Source organism: Oreochromis niloticus, linkage group LG12 (genome assembly GCF_001858045.2).
Source record: "Oreochromis niloticus isolate F11D_XX linkage group LG12, O_niloticus_UMD_NMBU, whole genome shotgun sequence".
In the NCBI taxonomy this organism is placed as follows: Eukaryota; Metazoa; Chordata; class Actinopteri; order Cichliformes; family Cichlidae; genus Oreochromis; species Oreochromis niloticus.
In genome coordinates this window covers 34,529,281-34,549,040 of record NC_031977.2, presented here as the reverse complement: position 1 = coordinate 34,549,040, position 19,760 = coordinate 34,529,281, and the positions used below count along the sequence as shown (strand labels likewise).

The 19,760-nt window shown below is 41.6% G+C and overlaps 1 protein-coding gene across 2 annotated transcripts in view; it reads left to right on the top strand.

Moving 5' to 3' along the window:
- Nucleotides 1-19,760, top strand: part of cds1 (CDP-diacylglycerol synthase (phosphatidate cytidylyltransferase) 1) — a 31,494-nt gene that overhangs the window by 5,944 nt on the left and 5,790 nt on the right. For both annotated transcript variants that reach the window (XR_003213147.1, XM_025896853.1), the window contains exons 2-12: nucleotides 6,252-6,409; nucleotides 10,945-11,041; nucleotides 11,201-11,298; nucleotides 12,667-12,806; nucleotides 15,142-15,200; nucleotides 16,014-16,096; nucleotides 16,365-16,452; nucleotides 17,761-17,829; nucleotides 18,248-18,400; nucleotides 18,704-18,823; nucleotides 19,538-19,641. Coding sequence is in view for 1 of the 2 variants with exons in the window: in XM_025896853.1 (XP_025752638.1) it covers nucleotides 6,252-6,409; nucleotides 10,945-11,041; nucleotides 11,201-11,298; nucleotides 12,667-12,806; nucleotides 15,142-15,200; nucleotides 16,014-16,096; nucleotides 16,365-16,452; nucleotides 17,761-17,829; nucleotides 18,248-18,400; nucleotides 18,704-18,823; nucleotides 19,538-19,641 (1,169 nt within the window). In the remaining variant the exon portion in view is untranslated. The remainder of the gene's footprint in view (nucleotides 1-6,251; nucleotides 6,410-10,944; nucleotides 11,042-11,200; nucleotides 11,299-12,666; nucleotides 12,807-15,141; nucleotides 15,201-16,013; nucleotides 16,097-16,364; nucleotides 16,453-17,760; nucleotides 17,830-18,247; nucleotides 18,401-18,703; nucleotides 18,824-19,537; nucleotides 19,642-19,760) is intronic.

Below are 19,760 nucleotides of genomic sequence, written 5' to 3'. Positions count from 1 at the left end.
GATTTCATCAGGCTCGCTCTGTGTCGTGCTGCAGAGCTGCTGACAGAGCTGCAGCTGGGGCAAAGCGCTACTTCAGATCAATATTTGTGGTGATTAGCTGAACTCTTTGGAGCACAAATGGAGGGACGTGCTGAACTGTGGGAGCCCACAGTGGCGGAAGCTTACCCACTGATCCTCCTACCTTTGAACAAAGCCTCGTACTGCTGCTGTCTGCTGGTCAGGGTCTTAACATTGTGTATATACAGTGCGTTTGTTATGCGATTAAAGTTAGTCTTATGCTGCGTTAAATGTGTTTTTTAGCCTTTACTGTCAGTCCTATCTTGACATTCTCAGATAGTTCTACATATCTCAAATCATCAATGCATCAAGCAAACACAGACCAGGAAGCTCCCTTTTTATCTGCAGGAAACAGTGATTAATCAGCTCACTCTGAGGTGGCCTTGCGTGTTATTGAGCAGTATCCTTTTAGATATTGAGCATTTAATTTACTTTACTTAAAAAAACATTTTGGTCTTTGTAATAGGATTGCTCTTGAGATTTTTACCATCTCATAAAGTATCACAGTATGAAAGCGGGAAACAGAAGTGTGCGGCAAGTTGATGAGCCTGAGATTTCGTTAGATTCCTTTCCACTGTTTTTTTTATTTTCTACTACTATAAATAAGCAGAAATACACGGTGACGTAGCCGTTATTTATTTTTTACCACAGTATCTGCAAATGTAGTCCATAAATACCATCCTCATTTACCAAAGCTAAAACATTGATTTCCCTCTCATTTTCTTCTCGTGTTTGGCAGTTAATGTTCTCACAGCTAATTGGTTAGAGAAGAAGGTTGAAATGAGATCTTGTGGTTTTATTTTGTACTTGTTTAGCCGTTCAGCCGTTTATTAAGGCTGGCAAAATAGTGCAAAATAAAAGACAAAGATGAAACTAAACAATAACCTAAAGTGACCTAAGATTAAAGCATGAAAAAACCTGGAAACATGACATGAACATAGCAGACGACCGAGGACGAGGAATGAATGAAAACACACAGGAGGTGATGAGGGGAAGTGGAAACACACGGGGAAACAGCTGACGCAAATGAACATCACCACGTCACAGGGGAAGAGTAAAACTACACACACTGAACATAGAAACACAAGACCTCTTCAAAATAAAACAGGAAACAATGAGATGACATGAAACACATGAAGGGCGAGTGAGACTGAAACACAGGGGAGTCTAATAAACAATGAACTGTAACAGCAACCTTGGCATAATAGAAATGAACTTAGATAACCTAAAGAACTTAAAAATCAACCATAAACATCAAAATATATTGATACTCAAAACACTGGGTCACATGACCCAGGATCACAACTTAATAAGTCAGATGCATCTATACCTGGAAAGCACCCAAAGCCATAGAAGAAAGCGCTGTATGAGTGGGTGAACGTGGCTTGTAATAAAAAGTGCTTTTAGTCCTCAGAGTAGAAAAGAGCTGTACAAATACCAGTTCATTTACCATCCTGTCCGGTCTTTTCCAGGATGGCAATGCTTCTTTCATGAAGGTCATGAGGGGTCACTGAATATTTTGATCAGGATTCTTAAGTAGATGGTGCTTCTTCATCTAGCATCATCTTCTGAAGCTGTGGCTTTTCAAATAAACTTTACGTTGTGTTTTTTTTACATTAAATTTGTCGCCAGTTTAGCTCGAGATGTAAAATTATTCCCACATCCTTTAGTGGCTGCGCTAAAAACGGCAACAGCCACAGCAGCTGCTTCAAGTAGCTTTGAGATGAAAAAGTGTGAGATGTGGTGCGAGCTGCTCGTCACTTGTCCCTCTTGTTAGATCTCCTCCTCTCTCCCTCTCCTCACACTTTTGCAGCAGAGGCATTAATATCCAGGAGGAGGACAAAGATGACAGTGGAGGAGAGCTGAGCTGCAAGGACGGCCAATGAGCTGCTGCTGCCTGTGGCTCTACAAAAACATGGGCATACTGAACAAATGACATTTTGCATACACCACCTGCTGTGGTTGTTTTCCTGTTTCATCTTTCTCTGTTATCAGTTCGCACATGTTCACTTCTCATGATAACAGGTACTCAGGATTAGTCTGACCCTCAGCGCGACTTGGACTGATATCACAGATATTTGCAGCATTGAAGGGTTTGACTGTGCAGTGGTTACATAGCAGTTGGCTTGTGTTGCTGTATAAACAAAGGATTAACCGTGTTTGACAGTTTCATCAAGAAGCTTGAATACGTTCATCTAGATTGGGGCTCAATATTGCAGCTCAGCATGTGGCCGTGAACAATGCTGAGGCATGCTGCTCCATGGAAACGGTTTCTCAACTGTCGACAGGCTGACTCAGCTGCACCAGGGTGAGAAAATGCCACCAGTCTATGGTCACTGGGCAAACGTTGGTAAATGATAATGATGAAAGATCTTTTTCCCATGAAAAACAGCAGGAACAATGTTTGCTGCTTATTTACATGGTTATATGGATGACCACATTAACAGCTCCATGTTTTTATTCTTCAGCCTTGGCCACCAAGTTGAGAAACATTACCTGACTACCTGCCTCGTTTTGCCTGTTATTGCTACAAGTCCCCTTTAGACTCTGCTAGAGTGGCTTTGCATGATTCACAGTTTGTAATAATCCTTATGTGTCCTGTACCAGGACTCTCTGAAACAAGCTATTTAACACCTTCCCATTTTAATAGGATCTTTCTTCTGATTGGCCGCCTCTCATAAACAGGAGGTTTAAACAGCAGGTGGGAGGGGCTTCTGTGCTCAGAGCCAGAGCTCTCTGCCTGAGATGGCCATATCTGCAACATCATACACAGCCAAGGGTGGGAAAAACTGTCTGAAACAAAGCATTACTAAACTAAAGTGAAGAGAAGCATGACAGGTTCTCTATAACTAAAACTGGACATTTATGAGGTAGATAACAATATTATGATTATAACCCTAATATTATGAGGTAGATAACAGGTTTTATTGTAATTTGATTTCAGATTATTCTCTAATCTCTTTGCTCTTCTCAGTATTGAAAACGTGATTTATTTATTTATTTTTTTGACAATCACAATCAAAAACTTTTTTCTGCATTTAAAAATGAACAAATGGTTTGATATCAGACAGAAGTGTTACTGTTTCCATCTTCACTCTGAAGTTGCTTTGATTCCAACAGATTTCCACAGGGGAGGGAATGTGAAGTTTTTACACTGTGCACTAGTCTATGGTGTATCTGCCCAAGTCTAATTTTATTGTAAAGTCATCTAAGGCTTTAGGAGTGCAGTGGAGTGAAGGTAATAGCAGCTCAGTGTTTTCTTCTGTTAGTGATTCTGCAGCCATGCTGCGGGGATGCCAAACGAGCAGTGGGGATTAAAATACTCCTGTCGTAGCGCACAATTCAAGGGAAAAAGCTTGACAACAACATTAATCTCATTGTGGTAGTGATTGGGTAATTATTAGTTGTCCCACAAAACTCACTGGGTTGATTGGTTTTTAATTGGTGTCAGAATGACTGAAAAATTGGCCAGCTTGTTGGCATGGACCGTTTTATAGCTGTCCACCCAGACACGAGCAAATTGAATAAAAAAACAATGCAGTTCATGTTTTTTATATGAATTTTCCTGCTATTTCTGGCCATTAGAGAAATTAACTATATTTAATGCTTGAGTAAATTTAAGCCCCAGTCTAATTTTCTACTGGGAGAAGGCTAAAACCTCGCTGAGCGTTAGCATTTTTTACATTCGAAACGCTGGGAGGGACTCCGGGAGGGAACCTAACTAACAGTATTTGGGTTGTGTAGATTAACTACGCCTGTGGTGGCGTGTAATCAAATATGATAACTGCTCTTAGTGCTTTGTGATGGTTACTTCTATGTGACAATGGGAAATTGTTAAATTAGACAGTCTGATGTGCGTCAGCTTCAGTAGTTTGAGTCTGCTGATAATTCCTTGGTTGAAAACTGAATGAGTCTTATTGTCGCTTCACCGCCAAGCCAATGTTCCAGAGATCCGGTTTTAAACAGTGATGTTTTTATTTCCCTTTTTAGTCAAGATTTGTAAGCTACCCTGCCAGATAGGCAGTGTTTCAGTCTCCTCATTAAAACCTGAGTGGATTTCTACAATTACACCACAAACGCCAACTTAAAGTGAACCCTGAGCCTGCTCCCACTTTCAGTGCTTTCTCAGTTAACTACATCTGGCCACGATCAGGGACCTCATTTCCAAACGAATACCTCTGGTTTAACCCTGATGGCCCTGCTAACCATATTTAGCAGCGTTTGAATAAAAACAACCATGAAAGGCAAAAAAATGGCTAAGAACATCACCGAGCTGCTCGGGTGGAGAGGACATCCTAATCCCCAGATGGATGTGTGAGCTGACTTTAAAAATAGCTTCTTTTTGGGAGAAGCACGTCTCCGCTCACCTCTTTGTTATAAGACAGACCATGACTGATGTTGACAAGAGCAAAACGGCTTCTAGGATGTCACTTAGTGTCTGAGGAGTTTTCCACATTGAGGCTGCTAAATCTGGAAATGCATTATGTTCTCTCAGTTTGTTCTTACTGACTCAGTTAATTGTAAATGAGGGCTAACTCTCAAAGATGTCTCAAGTTCCCAAAACAAAGCTTCCCAGGAAGTCTGTTATATTTTTCCCTGCAGTGTAGAGGCAGAGGCCGTGTGACTGTGGGTGCTGCTCACTGAGTTTAAATCCAGATTAAAGATTCATTATCAGCTGTAAAGATGTTTGCTTCAGGGCAGAAGCCTGTTAACCTCGCAGCACCAGGTGTAGACTTTCAGCTCTCTCATGCCGAGCCAGTAAGGCTCCTGAGACTGTAAACAAACCTTTAAGGGAAATTTCACTTATTATCTTGGTTTAAAACTGTCGTGTTCATGTCAGGAAGACAAATTACTTTATAGAAATGTAGAATTTGTGGAGTTAAGTGTACTTTTGTGAACATTACTGTATGTTATAGTAAATGCAAAATGTTTACAGTAGTGTCCAAAATTCTTGAATCACCATTAGGCTTCAGTGAGCAGTAGAGGAATCAGCTGAAAGGCGAGATGCATCTGTCCGGTCTTTGCTAGATTTTTTCCTGTTTTTTTCAGATGGTGTTCATCTGATGTAGCGATTTTTTTTAGACCTGCTGCTTCTTCTTTTTTCCCCTTATTTGTCCAACTTCATCACATTGTTTTTAAAGGGCCCGCTGTACACCATGCTGAGATATGCCGAATTTTAGACTAATAATGTATTTTTGCAGCAGGCCTAAAGATACAGTTTAAAATTGGTTATTGGCGAAGTTTTCTGTTATTTGTAGACAGCACTGGTTCATCCTTGAGTCAGATGTCTTTCTTGTGCTCGAATGCTTCAATCAGCTTAAAAAACAAAAAAATGTCTTTGAAAATTCTCATCTACAAGGACTGGAAATGAGTGAAAAAGCAGCCACAATTTTAAAAGCTCTCTCAAAAGCCTGGAGAACTGTTGCACAAGAGCAGTGGGGGAAAAATACACGTCTGACTCCTTTGAAACAAAATGTAAAGAAGTGGGTGGTGGCTCAAGAATTTTGCACAGTATAATAATCTTAATCTCTGTGACAGTTTCACGATCCTAATCTGGAATGTGGTGGTGTGGAATAAGGATGGTGTGTGTGTGTGTGAATTCCTGGAGACTCTCTTTGCTCTTAAGTGTGAGAATGGACCAATCACGTAATCACAGCCAAAGTCTCGAGATGGGGGAAAATCTGATGCCATCGTAAACGTAAAAATTAGCCTAACATTGAGTGACATGCTGTGAAGTGTCACAACTGTAGCTCAAACTTGGGAGAGAAATGCATAAGTAAAAGCTTAGTTACCTATGGTAACGAAGAAATTGTTAGTGAGATGTATGTAATTTATTAATGTATAATCCTGTTTGAGCGATCCAGCCTCAGAGGACACAAACACCAAGTCTGCACTGTCTCTGTCCTCCCCTGTCGAGGCTAAACTGACCTAATTAAAGTGCCGTCTGCTCAGCCTCGTGTTGATGTTCTTTGTTTAGACCTGACTCCTGCAGCGTTTACCTGTTTACCCATTTCAGGAGCTCTCAGTGAAACTCTTTCATGATGAGATGTTAGAGATTACATTTTTTTCTTTTCAGTTATAACCATAATTAAACTGCTCTTCTACCTGGTCGTTTATTCTAGACTTACCTGTCTGTCAGGTGCAGACTTGCTCTATCTTAAGTCAGTATTTGAATATCTCTGTGTTCTCGGCAGGAGGCTGATGGCGATGACAGGTTGGGCCTGGCAGGTGACGCAGAGGGAGAATGTGATGGCGACTCCAAAGCAGACACTCCAGATTATCCTCTCGCCACAGCAGACACAGACAACACTCCAGAATGCCTCAACAAAGCTCTGGAGGGGCTGCCGCCCAGGTAAACAGTCCTCAAACGCAGAAACACACATGCCAGAAAACATTTGTGCCCAAAGCGTGCCTTTTTGATATCCGTGCTTATAAATTACTCACAATCCCGCCGCTGAGCTGGAATGCAGAATCACAGAGGTATGATAATATTAACACGTAGCCAAACCAGTTTGAATCTTTGCATGAGAATCCATCATAGCTCAGCAAGCTTTGTCCAAGATGGTAGCAATTCATTAAAAATGAATGAACAGTGTTCTATTGTTTAACTGTAGGAGTCTGTTTATGGTCTGTCAGAAGTAGTTAGAACAGTGCAGATGCTCTCTCTGGGAAGATATTTGGAGGGCTGCAGTTGGCTGTTGGCATAAAAAGCGACAGAAATAGTTACAAAGCAAATAAGTTCAAGTTCAAAGCAAGCGAGGGTTTTTATTAATAGTAGGGATAAATGTTACTACTTCACCAGCCAGTTATTATGCTTATGTTCAGCTTTATATTCTTATGTTTGGACTGTTCAAAACAATCCTTTTCTTTCTTTGTCATTTTTTTTTAATAAGAAGCCCCTCAGCTCGTCCTCTGTCTCAGGTTGTTTAACCTCCCTTCAGCTTTCCTTTAAGCCCAACTTCTGAGAGCAGCTCGCAGGGTTGGAACCACAGATGACCATGTTAGGGATGTCCACTCTGTGATAACATATAGAGGCAAGAGCAATAAAAACTAGGCTAGCTCAGCTGAAGCCTGAGGTTTTGGTCTGAATGTATTTTGCCTTTTTTAATATTCACCATTGTATATAGTGTATATCTGCCAGAAAAAGGAAAAAACTGAATAACTGTACTTTTAATACTCGTACCCCTGCCTTTTAAAATAGTCATTAATATTTGATAAATGTACAACACCAGATAATTTGACAAATATAACATAAGAATAGTTATTATTTTGAATATTTTCAGGTGGCTCTTAAATACACACATATACTAACAGTGTTCATCTTCCTCCATTAGATTATGTTCAGTTTTGACTTAATGGTTATTTCAAGTCTTTTTTTTAAGTTATTTGATTATTAAGTATAAAGTATCGCTATCCCTGTGTGTACACTGTAAATATAACAGAAAAGATCAAATTCGTTCTAAGTGCAGTGAATCGTTCGCATGTTGGCTGTTCTGCTGTTCGTTGACACAGTTTAAAGATGTCTAAGTGCGGCTCAGGTGACCTCCTGATGACACCTGACGTGCATTTTAAATGTTCTTCTGCTGCAATGTTCAGCTATAAGAGGCAGTTTTCCCTCTGAGTTATGAGAGCGCCTCAGTGAGGTGATTGATTGCCTTTCTGGTTTACATGTAGGTTCATTTGAGCAGAAATAGATTCTTCCCGGGGGAACTGTTTGGACATGCGCTTATTAATGCAGTGAAAGTGAATTTGCAGCTATTTCAAAGAACTCACACGGCGGCTCCAAGAGTTCAATAAATTAATTTGTGACTGCTGATAACTTAATTTGACTATCTATCGACATGTAATCCAGAGTGATAAATTATATTTATGAGTTGGGACTCTTTTATTCAAAGCGAGTGGCAGAAGCGATGGCACAGACGTCACAAGGTTTGCATACGCCTACAGTGATTATGTTATAATATATGCAAATAAACAAACACAGCACTGAGATGGCTTTTAGATTTAAAAACTTACCAAGCGATGAGGTTTGCCAGGGAAAAAATCCACATTACCTTTTTTGTAGGTACTCATGTAAATAGTATGCACTCTGGTACAATGAAGCAGATGGAGCACTGCTTTCTGTTTGGTAAGGAAGGAAATGTGATTTTATTTTTATATACAGGTCGTGTATACAGTATAAACCTCTGTAAATAAGCAGGAGAAATATCTTAACATATAATAATATTTTGTGATTATACTCTTTATTTATGGGTTAATGTGATGTATTTCGAGTTAAGACACTAAAGCCTGGTGAAGTCTGGGAAATGCATTGAAAGCTGGACTTTACCCCTGTAATCAGTAAAGGAGCCACTGATATATAGTTCTTGCACTATGAAAATTCCTTGAACCAGGAGGTCAATGCTGTTTCACATTACACAGCTCCTGAAACAGGTCAGCTTTATGGTCATTTGGTCACATTTCAGTAGAATTTACAGTGTTTGTGAAACACTTTCAACACAGCGCAGGTCTAAACTTAAAGCAGGCTTGCTCAACGTTTAGACTGTGTTTTGTGCATCTCTGGGAGTTGCTTCGTCCATGTGAGTGGCCCTAAACAGCACAGAGATGCATAACGTTTGATTTCACAAACTCCCTTTGCTCAGCGGCAGCACCACACACGCCCTGCTGTTACACTTCGTGTGCCTGGGAGCAGGTGATGCAAATTGTGTAATCAGAGAGCACATTATACTTTACCTCGGTGGACCACTGAAATATATTTAGTGACTCATCATTTTGTGAGTTTGTGAGAAGAATGAAATCTGCATTTGATTTTCTAATGGAATATCCTTCTCGCTCTTATTTTGAAAGTTCAGTAGCTGCTTTACGTTCATTGGCCAGGTTGCTGTTGTGGTGCTCTTCAGTATAATTCGGTAGTCCATGTTCTCTCTGGAAATGCACAGAGAGCAGAAGAACCGGCAACAGGAGGAAAGCTCACGCATGAACACAGCATCCGGGCAGAACATGGACTGCTGTAGTCCAAGATGGTGGAGTTCATCACTGGAGAGCAGCTGTCTTTATTCGTTTCATTCTGGTGTATCTGGCACATAAAACATGTGCAAATAAGTAGTTCTTTAAAAACTACACAGGTGTTTTCCAAGCAGACTCAGAGTGGACTCGAAAATTACTATGAGAGTGATGGAGTCTGCAGAGTGAATGATAAAGAGTTTAATAGAGCTGGTGCAAACACTGCTTATTGCTGCCAGTGAAACAAGTATTTTGTAGGTTTAATTATCGTGTGCGCTGTAGCGCTCTCTGTCACTGTCTTGGGTTTGTCTGGATGAAGTTGTGTCTGAATGACAAAACTCATCGCTTTAAAACATTAATGAAGTTGGCAAAGCTACATATCCCATGTCTGACATGGTCTTTATATACAGATGAGGAGTGGAGGATGTGACCAATGAAGGCCAGGTCACAGGGCTTAAAGGCTCACGAGGGGAGAAGCGACTAATCCCTGCAGACTGACCGTTGGAGCCACTGTGCTGCAGAGAGAGAAGGAAGGGAAAGGAGGAATGAAGGGAGACGAGATATTCAGAGAAGAAGACACAGATGGAGGGAGGGGGGACGAGCAGTAGAGTGAATAGAGAGCAGACGTATGGGCTGAGCAGAATGACACGGCAGAGAAGGATGGACTCGAAGGTGAAAAGAGAGGGAAGGGATGTAAATGCAGACAGCGTGATGGTGGATGGAGTGAGAGCACAGCGCAGACTGGAAACAGCAGCAGCTTTTTTCATGATGCAGCTGTTTTTCAGCTCCATTCATACGGTGGGCAGCAGGCTCTCTGCCCTGTGTGGCTGCTGTGCAGCTACCTGATAACTGCTTTAAAAAAGGACCCGGCTTCTTTCCATAATTGCAATCATGCTGTGCTTGCAGTGCAGGTAGTGCTGGTAAAATTGTGTCGTTAGGCCTTAAAGACCAATTACCACTAAGCCTTAGCCTAAGCTACTATTCGCAAACAACATATGCTAAACATCTTTATGCACTATTAAAAGCAGGCCTTATTTGGGCCAACTCATTCACCACATGAGTGCAGATGTTACAGCAAAAGTCATAATCCCTGGAGCCGTATGCAGTAGCTCAGTAAACTGCACTTAATGAACTTAAAATGTCAGTAAATGCATGTAGATGACAGTGAGGTGTCAGGGTGAGCTTGAGGTCCTGATCAGGGGCTGTTTTTGACCATAAAGCTTGGTCCCTGCACGCCAGCAGTCAGATGGGGTGAAGAGAGCCCCAGGCGGCAGTGAACTTGGACGCCATCATGTTAGGCATGAGCAAGGACTGAAAGCCAAAGCAGACGGCCAACTGCGGCCCGGGAGAGTAACCCTGAGTGATAAATGGTTCACCTGTAGCGACCTTGTGAATTTTACCTCCTCTAGACACATCTTGAGGACTGGATGCTTTTTTCTCTTGTTTATCTAAGCTGGAGCTGCATTGATAAACAGCTAGTAAGTTTGCAGCGGTGGGCTTTCCTCTTCCCGAAAAGCTTAAATAAAAGGGCTGTTAAAGAGCTTTGTAGGGAAAATAAATGACCCCCCCCCCCCAATAATTTTATTCTGAATATTTTGTGTGAAGTGATCAGATGCCAGTATTGTCATTTTCCATCCTTGGTAAACTGATATACAAACAAGTCATCATGAAAATTCCTGCACACGGGATATTCTTAAGCAGCAAACTGTGGACTGTCATCTTTTTCCTCCTTTGACTTTCAAACCAGTAGGAATTTCATTCATTTTGAATGAGAACTCAAAACATAAATTCAGCAGTAAATGTCTTTAGTGACTTATTATATATATTATTATTAATTCTGTATAATATATTATTAATTTTAGTTCTAATTTCTAATCTCCACAGATGGAAGAACTACTGGATACGAGGAGTTCTGTCTTTAGCCATGATTTCTGGCTTCTTCCTCATCATCTATATGGGACCTATTGCTCTTATACTTGTGGTAAGTGTCTTCTTTGGGGGGGTTTTGGATGTAAAAAGAATAAATTTATGTTCTGTACTGTTTTTGTAAAAACACAGAATGAAGCTCATAGTTTGAATCTGTTGCTTGTGGCTGAACTTTGTTCTCATGTTTCCGCTCTGCTCCCATCCTCTGACCCAGGTCATGTCTGTCCAAATCAAGTGTTTCCAAGAAATTATCACCATTGGCTACAGAGTTTACCATTCCTATGAGCTGCCATGGTTCAGGACACTAAGCTGGTAAGGAAAATGGGTTTCACAGAAAAAGAGCTGATACTTTAGATGTATTTTGAACAGAGGGTTCCTCTTAAATGGATAGCTTGTTTTCTTTGAAGAGGGGTTGCATGACGTCTTTATCCAGTAGTCAGTGCAGTGCCCAGACTTGATGTTTGTGGACACGTCACTAAATCTTAAAAGGCCCATTGACTGGTAAGCTGTATGTAGTTATTTGCAAAAATGTAACATGCACACAGCCACAGTGACATCGTCCATGTAAAGCCGTGAGTGAAATGTTGACACTGTGGAGAGTTAGATTGGGACAGTGCACATTCATTCACTAGTTTACTGTTGAGCTGAAGGGTTCCTATAGACTTCTATTGCAGCTCGAGGAGTCGCCCCCTGCAGGCCATCAGGGGAAGTACATCTCAAAGACATTGTTTATTTACAGTCTGTTAACAGGCTAATAACAGTTTTTATCGATCTAGAGATAACGTACATGCTTGTTTTATAGCCTCAAAGCGGACAGCACATGTGCTTTGACTTGTTTTGGGAATAAGCAAAAGAATAGTAACAGCAGGATTTTGAAATTCACTGATTGTCATGTGAGAAGTATTTTTAATCTTTTGTTCAGATGGTTTCCAGTTCACGTCATACTTTCACCACTTTTATGCATTTTTACATAAACAAAATACTCCCAGATGTTTCTCCTTTAGTAAAACCAGTAAGTGCTTTGTAGAAAAACAGGTTTTTGTGTCCCCAAGTAGTGTATTGAGGATTAAGGACTAATAGCACACTCAGGAAAAGGAAAAATAAATAAATTCCAAAACTCAAATACCAAAGCCCCCAGGCCCTCTGAATGTTAGCTCTATATTCATACTGAGCTGTCTTTCTGGTATGTAAGGAGATTTGATAAAGTCCCATTTTAAGCCAGCAATTTTTTTGGCAGCCACACATCATTAAACTCTGCTGCACTGTCAGAAAAACGCTGAGTCAAGCCAGCTTCTTCTGCAGTTACTTTCTCTGTCTGTGCAATGCCTCCTTTCCCCCATGACGACTACTTTGCTCCTATTTTTGTTGCAGTGTTTTTGTTGTTACTTTGCATACGCAGCACACACTCCCACGGGATGCGACATTGCAGCCGAGAGCAAAGATCACTGCCATGCTGGAAGTAAATGAAAGCTAATTGAAACTTGCCCCTTGCATCAAAGCCATCCCTCATAACAACACGCACGACCAAACAGTGCAGGTCAATGTACAGTGGGCAAGAAACACTGGTAGACACACAAACCCTCTGACCCACACGGGCAACAATCCCTGAAACATACTGAGGAAATAGATATCAAAGCATGAATGTAAAGGAAAACTAATTCCCTTTGTTTTCTGCCTCAGGTACTTTCTGATTTGTGTCAACTACTTCTTCTATGGAGAAACTGTTGCAGATTACTTTGGGGCTCTGGTGCAGAGGGAGGAACCTCTGCAGTTCCTGGCTCGATATCACCGCTTCATCTCCTTCGCGTTGTACCTCGCAGGTGAGTCTCGCCTTCGAGACAATACGGCTGTTGTATCTCCATAAACACACATGCTCTTTGGCCCTTTGTCTCTCACTCACGTTTTCCTTATGGGGGTGGATTAGGTTTCACGAGACGCGCCTTTTACTCAGTAGTGCTCAGTTACAAACAACATTACTGGGGAAATAAATTGAACAAAAGCAGAAACAAAGCCCTCGGAGAGCTTCTTGGTATAAACAGACTAAACTGATTTACAGTGACACAGCTTTTTCTTTGGTGCTTACATTTACTGATAGGACTGTTTATTGCTGCCGGATGCGCCGTAAAAGCACAAATAGTGAGGTGTGGCTTTTATCAGCATGCTGTTTCCATACATTATGGGTAAAGAGAAACAGCAACTAACCAAAAAAGCCAAGTGTGTAATTGTAGTTTTCTTTTGGAAACTGCCAGTGGTCTTAGATTCAAATCATTTTAATTAATTGCTAAACATAAATTCATTTATCAATATATGTTACGGTTTTTTTCCCTGTTTGTACTGGGCTACCATGAGCTGGGGAACTTTACAAATTTGCATCAGTTGTGGAGATGAGCTGTGAACTTAATCCCATGCAAATGTGTCACATTTATAATTTGTAAAATAAAAAGTTGCCACAAATTTGACCACTGTTTGCTAAACAGAAGGTGAGGCTTCTGCCACTGTGTGACCTGAAGTCAATGGGTCTTTTTTTGCCTCCCTGTTTCCTGTGTTGGTAATTACAAATGAAAGTCTAGTGGTAAATTTAGGAGAGCTCATGTTGCTACATGGCATAAAGACCCATTCAGAGGAGAGGGAGGGGAAATCTGAGTGAGACGGGAGGAATGCATTGTAGCATGCCGTCTTCCAGCTTGGTCTAGAACGGCTGAGTTTGACCGGAGATATCAGTAAAGTCGAGTAAAAGAGACTTTGTTTATCCTGTGACTGCACAGCTCAAATCATGAGCCTGGAGGAGTATTTCAGCATCATGCAAAAGCCCTATTTGCACAGGATTAGTATTACCAGGAGATGTTAATTAACATTCATATGCCTAAGGCTGAGCCCACTGAGGGATGGCAGATGTTCTCACTGAATGCTGCCATGCATGTTTAACCTTTTTCGTCTTTCGGGATTCCACCTTACTCACTGGGGCCTGATTTTCACAGGATTAATTTTATTACAGGAGCTCTGATTGGGGAAATATTGCAGGTATTTTGTGTTGGAATGGATATGGTAGATCCACACAGGGTTAAGGTTACAGATGATCTCCTTAACGGTTAAATAGAGATCTTGGAGTTTCCTGCTAAGCAGCCACTAATTTCAATTTATATCTGTGCTGAATAAAAGTGACATTTTTCTAACAAACTATTTTGTAGAAAAAAACGATCCCATTTAGGATAAAGGGTAGTAAATCCCCACTGTCACCCCCCAAAATAAGCTGAGGTAGGAACCTAACCCAGTGAAACAAACTGTGGATTTGGATCTTTACACTCCTAATGTCCTTGTGTAACTTTTAACCTTTAACACACTGACCCAAATATGGACCGAATGCAAAAGCTGCCTGCGACCCCCAGTAAAGACCCGAGACACTCGGCGTGCTTGTGATGGTCCTTTATTAACTGGTACACAACTCGCCAGCTGTCTCCATCTGTCCTCCTGCAGGTCCCGGCGTCACTGAAATAGCGCGAGTATCATTACCAGATAGTTTTCAGCTGCCCTGCCAGCCTCCCTGGCACTGCCCCTCGAGCCCACTGTACCACCCCTCATCTGCAGACCACACCGCCACCATACAGCCGCCGTGTTCAAATAAAAACAAATATCTTCATGCATTCAAATTGTTTTCAGTGTTAAAGTCCGGTGGAAAAACTAAAGGTTTTTTTTTTTTTTTTATCTGTCTCTTAGTAACAAGCGCAGAAGTGCAGAAATAGCTAAGTTTAGAAATTAAGATTAATGTCTGCTTTACAGAACAAAGTGGAGTTTAATTTAAGACAAGCATCATTTGGCATCTCAGACATTTTGAACTACACATCATCTTCTTAACCTGCCACAGTACCGACTCTGCAGAGGGTCTGTCCTAGAAAAAGCTCACACACAAGCTCTCAGCTGCACCCTGCACAATCCAAATTCACAAGTCTCGGCTAAAATCAGTGTAACATCAGAGTTATTGAAGGTAAATGCCCAGAGACGTTATGTGAAGGAAAACTGAGAAGTGTCCAATCACAGGCGTGTCGCGCACATCCCCCTGAAACACTACATCATGTGTCTTGATATTTTTGATTATAGCGTACACCTGTTGTTCATCTTGGAGTAAAAACTGACAGCATGTCGTCTGCTCTTTCACAGGTTTCTGCATGTTTGTGCTGAGTTTAGTGAAGAAACATTACCGCCTGCAGTTTTATATGGTGTGTATCAGCCAAGTAACCATCTACCACTCTGCTGCACCACTAACCTTCTCATTCATCCCCTCTCACTGCTTCCTGCTTCTTCTGTCTCGCTCAGAGGAATTTAGAAACTCATCTCACGCTCTGTTGTTACGCCTGTGGAAGGCTTTTTAGCTCGTGTCTGTCATAAATGTTATCCTGCATTAGCTCTCTGTCCACACTGACACAGCGTTTGATCCCAGATGCATGCAGGACTTCTGCAGTGGCTCCAGCTGTATTTCATTTATGTGCACCTGCTTTGCTTATTTCTGTCTGTGGCTACCTTTAAGCTCCACATTTTATCAACTAAACAAATTTTAATGACTAACTTAATTTTCATTTAAATGTTATCTCACATACAAATTCAAGCAAATTGCTACAAATAGCACAAATGCAGACATTTGTCAAGACAGGCGGCCACAAAGGGAAGAGCCACCCTTTCTTTCATCCAACATTATTATTTTCAGGCTAAACTGCTCATTGTATAGTAATATTTCTAGAATGGTTTAATTGTGCTGCTTTGTTTCTAGTCTTGTAATAATTTAGTTGCATGCATCTCCACAGGAATCAGTTCTCTCACTGTCCACCTGCTGCCTGCTTTTCTTTTTCTTTGGATGTTTTTCACATTTCTGCACCATCTGATCTGCGGTGTGGCTCTGTCAGTGCCGTCCAGCATGTCCGCCTGTCCTTCTGTTTGTTTCCACTATTTCTGACATGATCCAACTTTCTGAGCAGGCACGGCTACATTCCAGTGCAGTGACACTGTGGTGTTTGTGTTTGTGTTTGCCATTCCAGTTTGCTTGGACCCATGTGACCCTGTTGATTGTGGTAACTCAGTCCCACCTTGTCATTCAGAACCTGTTTGAAGGAATGATCTGGTAAGCAGGACAAAGAAAGACTAGAGGAAGCTGCCCTTCTGTCTCTGACTATCACTGTTTCATATGTTTCATCGCAACTGTGTGCCCGCTGTTGGAGTGCGCTTTGTGCAGGCTTCTTAAAAAGGCAACAGTGCATTTAAAAATTAAGTCACACCAATAAAGTTTTAAGTAAGAGGAAAAAATAATTCATTAGAGGGCAGAAGCATTTTTGAGCCAAGTCAGATACTGATTCTTATCTCTCATCATTGCTGAAATTCCTGTTTTTCAGGTTCATCGTCCCCATCTCCATAGTGATCTGCAATGACATCATGGCCTACCTGTTTGGGTTCTTCTTTGGGAGGACTCCGCTCATCAAGGTAAATTAGACTTCGATTTCTTGTTGATGAAATTTAAGGTATGAGAAATTGGGAAACTGAACCTCTTTCCAGTGGTTGATCTCATGGTGACTGTCCCTCATTTATATACAGTCTATAGATGAGACCTGCAGGAGCTGTTGTGGAAAACGTATCTAAAGAGAGTCTCCCTTCAGTTTGTTAAAGAGTTGCTTTCATGGTGAAACAGAGAGTGAGCTCAAAACTAATAAATGTTCAGCATCAGTGGTGATGCATGTTTTATCAGACTCGGTGTGCCGACTGCTTTACAGTCTGCCTCAGCGTCAAAACAGGTGGTTGAAATTTGCCTCACAGGGCATCTGCATGGAGGTCCAAGTAGTTACAATAAGGTCAGGTTGGATTCTCCAAGTACTAAGGAGAGATGCTCCAGTGTTTCAGAGGAAATGTAATTCATAGCAACAGTAACTAGCCAGTGGAAGAAATAAGCATTTGATTGCCTGTTGAAGTCATTTTAACCACTTACAAAGAAAGGAGCCATCTATGATTCAGTGGTAAGTTTGCTTTAATAGTTTAAGATAGAAAATGAAGAAAAAAGCATTCTCCAACAAATTACTGTGTGTTTTAGGGATTTGAGCCTCTCGGAGCTAACGGTGTAGTACTTGGTGGAGTAGCTGTTGTGGGCAAGCACGGCTGTTAAGAAGTTCTCGTAGTCAGTCAGGTTCGTGCACATCACAGCAGAGATTTTTAGCCACTGCTCTCTGCAGAGCTTCTCAGAGTCTTTAAGGTTTCTAGTTTCTCACTGGGATACACAAAGCTTCTGCGCTCTCTGTGGGTCTGTGGGCACCATGGCGTAGTCGGCATTGTTTTCCCTTGAACTATACGGAGAGGATTAATGCAGACGATTCAGTTTGGTCTCATCTGAGTCATTCAGGTGTTCACTGACAAACCTGAGTCGTACTTTGCAAGCACTGAAGCTGAATTTCAAGCCGTAACAGCTTGGTAGGAAGTCGATAGGGGGTCAAGTATTTATTTATTTCCCTCACTGTAACTGCAGCTCTTCCAGGCAGCATTGCAATCAGACTCATTAAAAACATGCACTGTTAAAGCACTGAAATAGTCAGATACAGGTGTTGAACTGTAAATTTAATGGATGCTGAACCCTTCATCATCTGATGACAGCCGCTGCTGCTGTACAGACTCAGCAGGTCGGAGCTGAGGGCAGGAAAAAAGATTTATTTGAAATCACGAGTAGTTTGTGGTGAGACTGATTAAAAACCACACGTCATGTTGATGTGAAAGACGCCTTCTGTTTGTGTTTCTCACGCCCCGCAGCTCTCACCCAAGAAGACCTGGGAGGGTTTCATCGGAGGGTTTTTCGCCACTGTCGTCTTTGGCTTCATTGTGAGTATGCTTCTTCTCTCACATGGTCAGCATTTCCTGCTATGCAGAGCTGTTTATGGAAGCAGACAAAGCCCAAATAAAAGGAAACGTAGATGTTGGCTTTCTTCTGCGTTGCTACTGTAGATAAGAAGCAGCCGTCACCAATCTGTATTTAACTGTTAGGGTTGTGATTGTTGGCAGTTTCCCATCACTCTTACAACTGCCAGGACATTTTTATAACAGTCACGTGACTCTTAGTCACAGAAGAAAATGTGAAATATGCTTGGATGTTGAGTTTGGATTTTAGCAATTTAATGGCAGTCGGGACCAAAACAACCATTTTTCAGCCTCATATTTTCGATCACGTTTGTGCTTCATGTTCGTTTGCATCTCGCAGCTGGTTATTTCAGAAGCTAATGTTTCCTTTGTGTTCCCTCAGCTGGCCTACCTCCTCTCTCAGTTCCAGTACTTTGTGTGTCCCGTGGGCTTCAACAGTGAGTCAAACAGCTTCACAGTCGAATGTGAGCCGTCTGACATCTTTGTGATGCAGGAGTACACACTTCCCACTGTGCTACAAAACACACTGAGATGGGTAAGACTCTGTTCTTGTCTTTCTTTAGGAGTCATAATCATGTCGACATTAGAATTCATTCTAAAATCTCTTAACGTCTAACAGACGTATGCAGTGCTCCTGAAATCATCAGAAATGTTTTGCACATGCTACATTATTTAGGTTATTTCTTCAATGCAGATATCTAACATGATGTCATTAAAAGTGATGGTCATGGTCATTTCCAGCTCCAGATTTTTAGTCTTGCACTACAGATTAGATTAAAATGGCTTTGATTAAATAACTTTTCAATATTTGTTTCGTCTCTTCTTGCCTCTCTTGCAGAAAACTGTCAACCTGTATCCCTTCGCGATCCACAGCATCTTCCTCTCGTCCTTTGGATCTCTCATCGGACCGTTTGGCGGCTTCTTTGCCAGCGGCTTCAAACGAGCGTTTAAAATCAAAGTAAAGAGCATCTCCGTTTCTTCTTCATGCGATCACTCCTGTTTATCTGTTTGTCAGCGGGATTGCATAAGAGGCCAAATTTCATTGAATTTGATCTAAATGTGGATCATGGACAGAGGATCAATACAAGTCTAAATATTCTGATAGGAGAGGCTGAGTGGATGTGCTCTCTGAGGGCTGTGTAGTTCATCTGCTTTCCTCTCCTGTTCATCCAGGATACTTTAGTGCTTTTGTTTCACACTTTCTGTTTGATGCAGTTTTATGTTTAATCTGTTTTTCAGGTGAGATTTAAGTGTTGTTAGTTTCTGCGACCCGAGTGAGTTAGCTGACTGGAGCTGCAGCTCATAAACTGACTGTCACAGATTAGAGAGAGCGACGGTTGAAATGTTGCAGAAACTGGTTGGACCACTTCAGCTGTTTACTCGCTGAGATTGTATTTAAAGTGGCAGGCAGCTCATCATTGTTTGCTTAGTCACGAATGCATTCATTACTGCAGGCTGTCAGAGTAAGCTGTGGCCACCAGTGGTTTGTGCTTTTTGTGTGCGTTCCTGGTGCCCTGTGTAGCACATCTCCACCTAGTGACACCTAATGGTGTTTGACAAGCAATCTTTAAAAATAGCATCTATTCCGCACACTGTAGTTATCATATTATGGATAAAAGCCAGTAAAAGCACAGCTTGGATGCTATAGCATGCTGTGTCTCTTCTCCTTCAGGACTTTGCCAATACCATCCCTGGCCATGGCGGCATCATGGACCGCTTCGACTGCCAGTACCTGATGGCCACCTTCACACACGTCTATATCGCCAGCTTTGTCAGGTAAGAAGCCGTGGCAATGTTAATTTTAATTGATTATACTGTCAAGGCAGTCCACAAACCCCTCAGCCACAGTATATGAGCCACGACCGCCGGCTACATGCTGTCAGAATAGAAGGCCA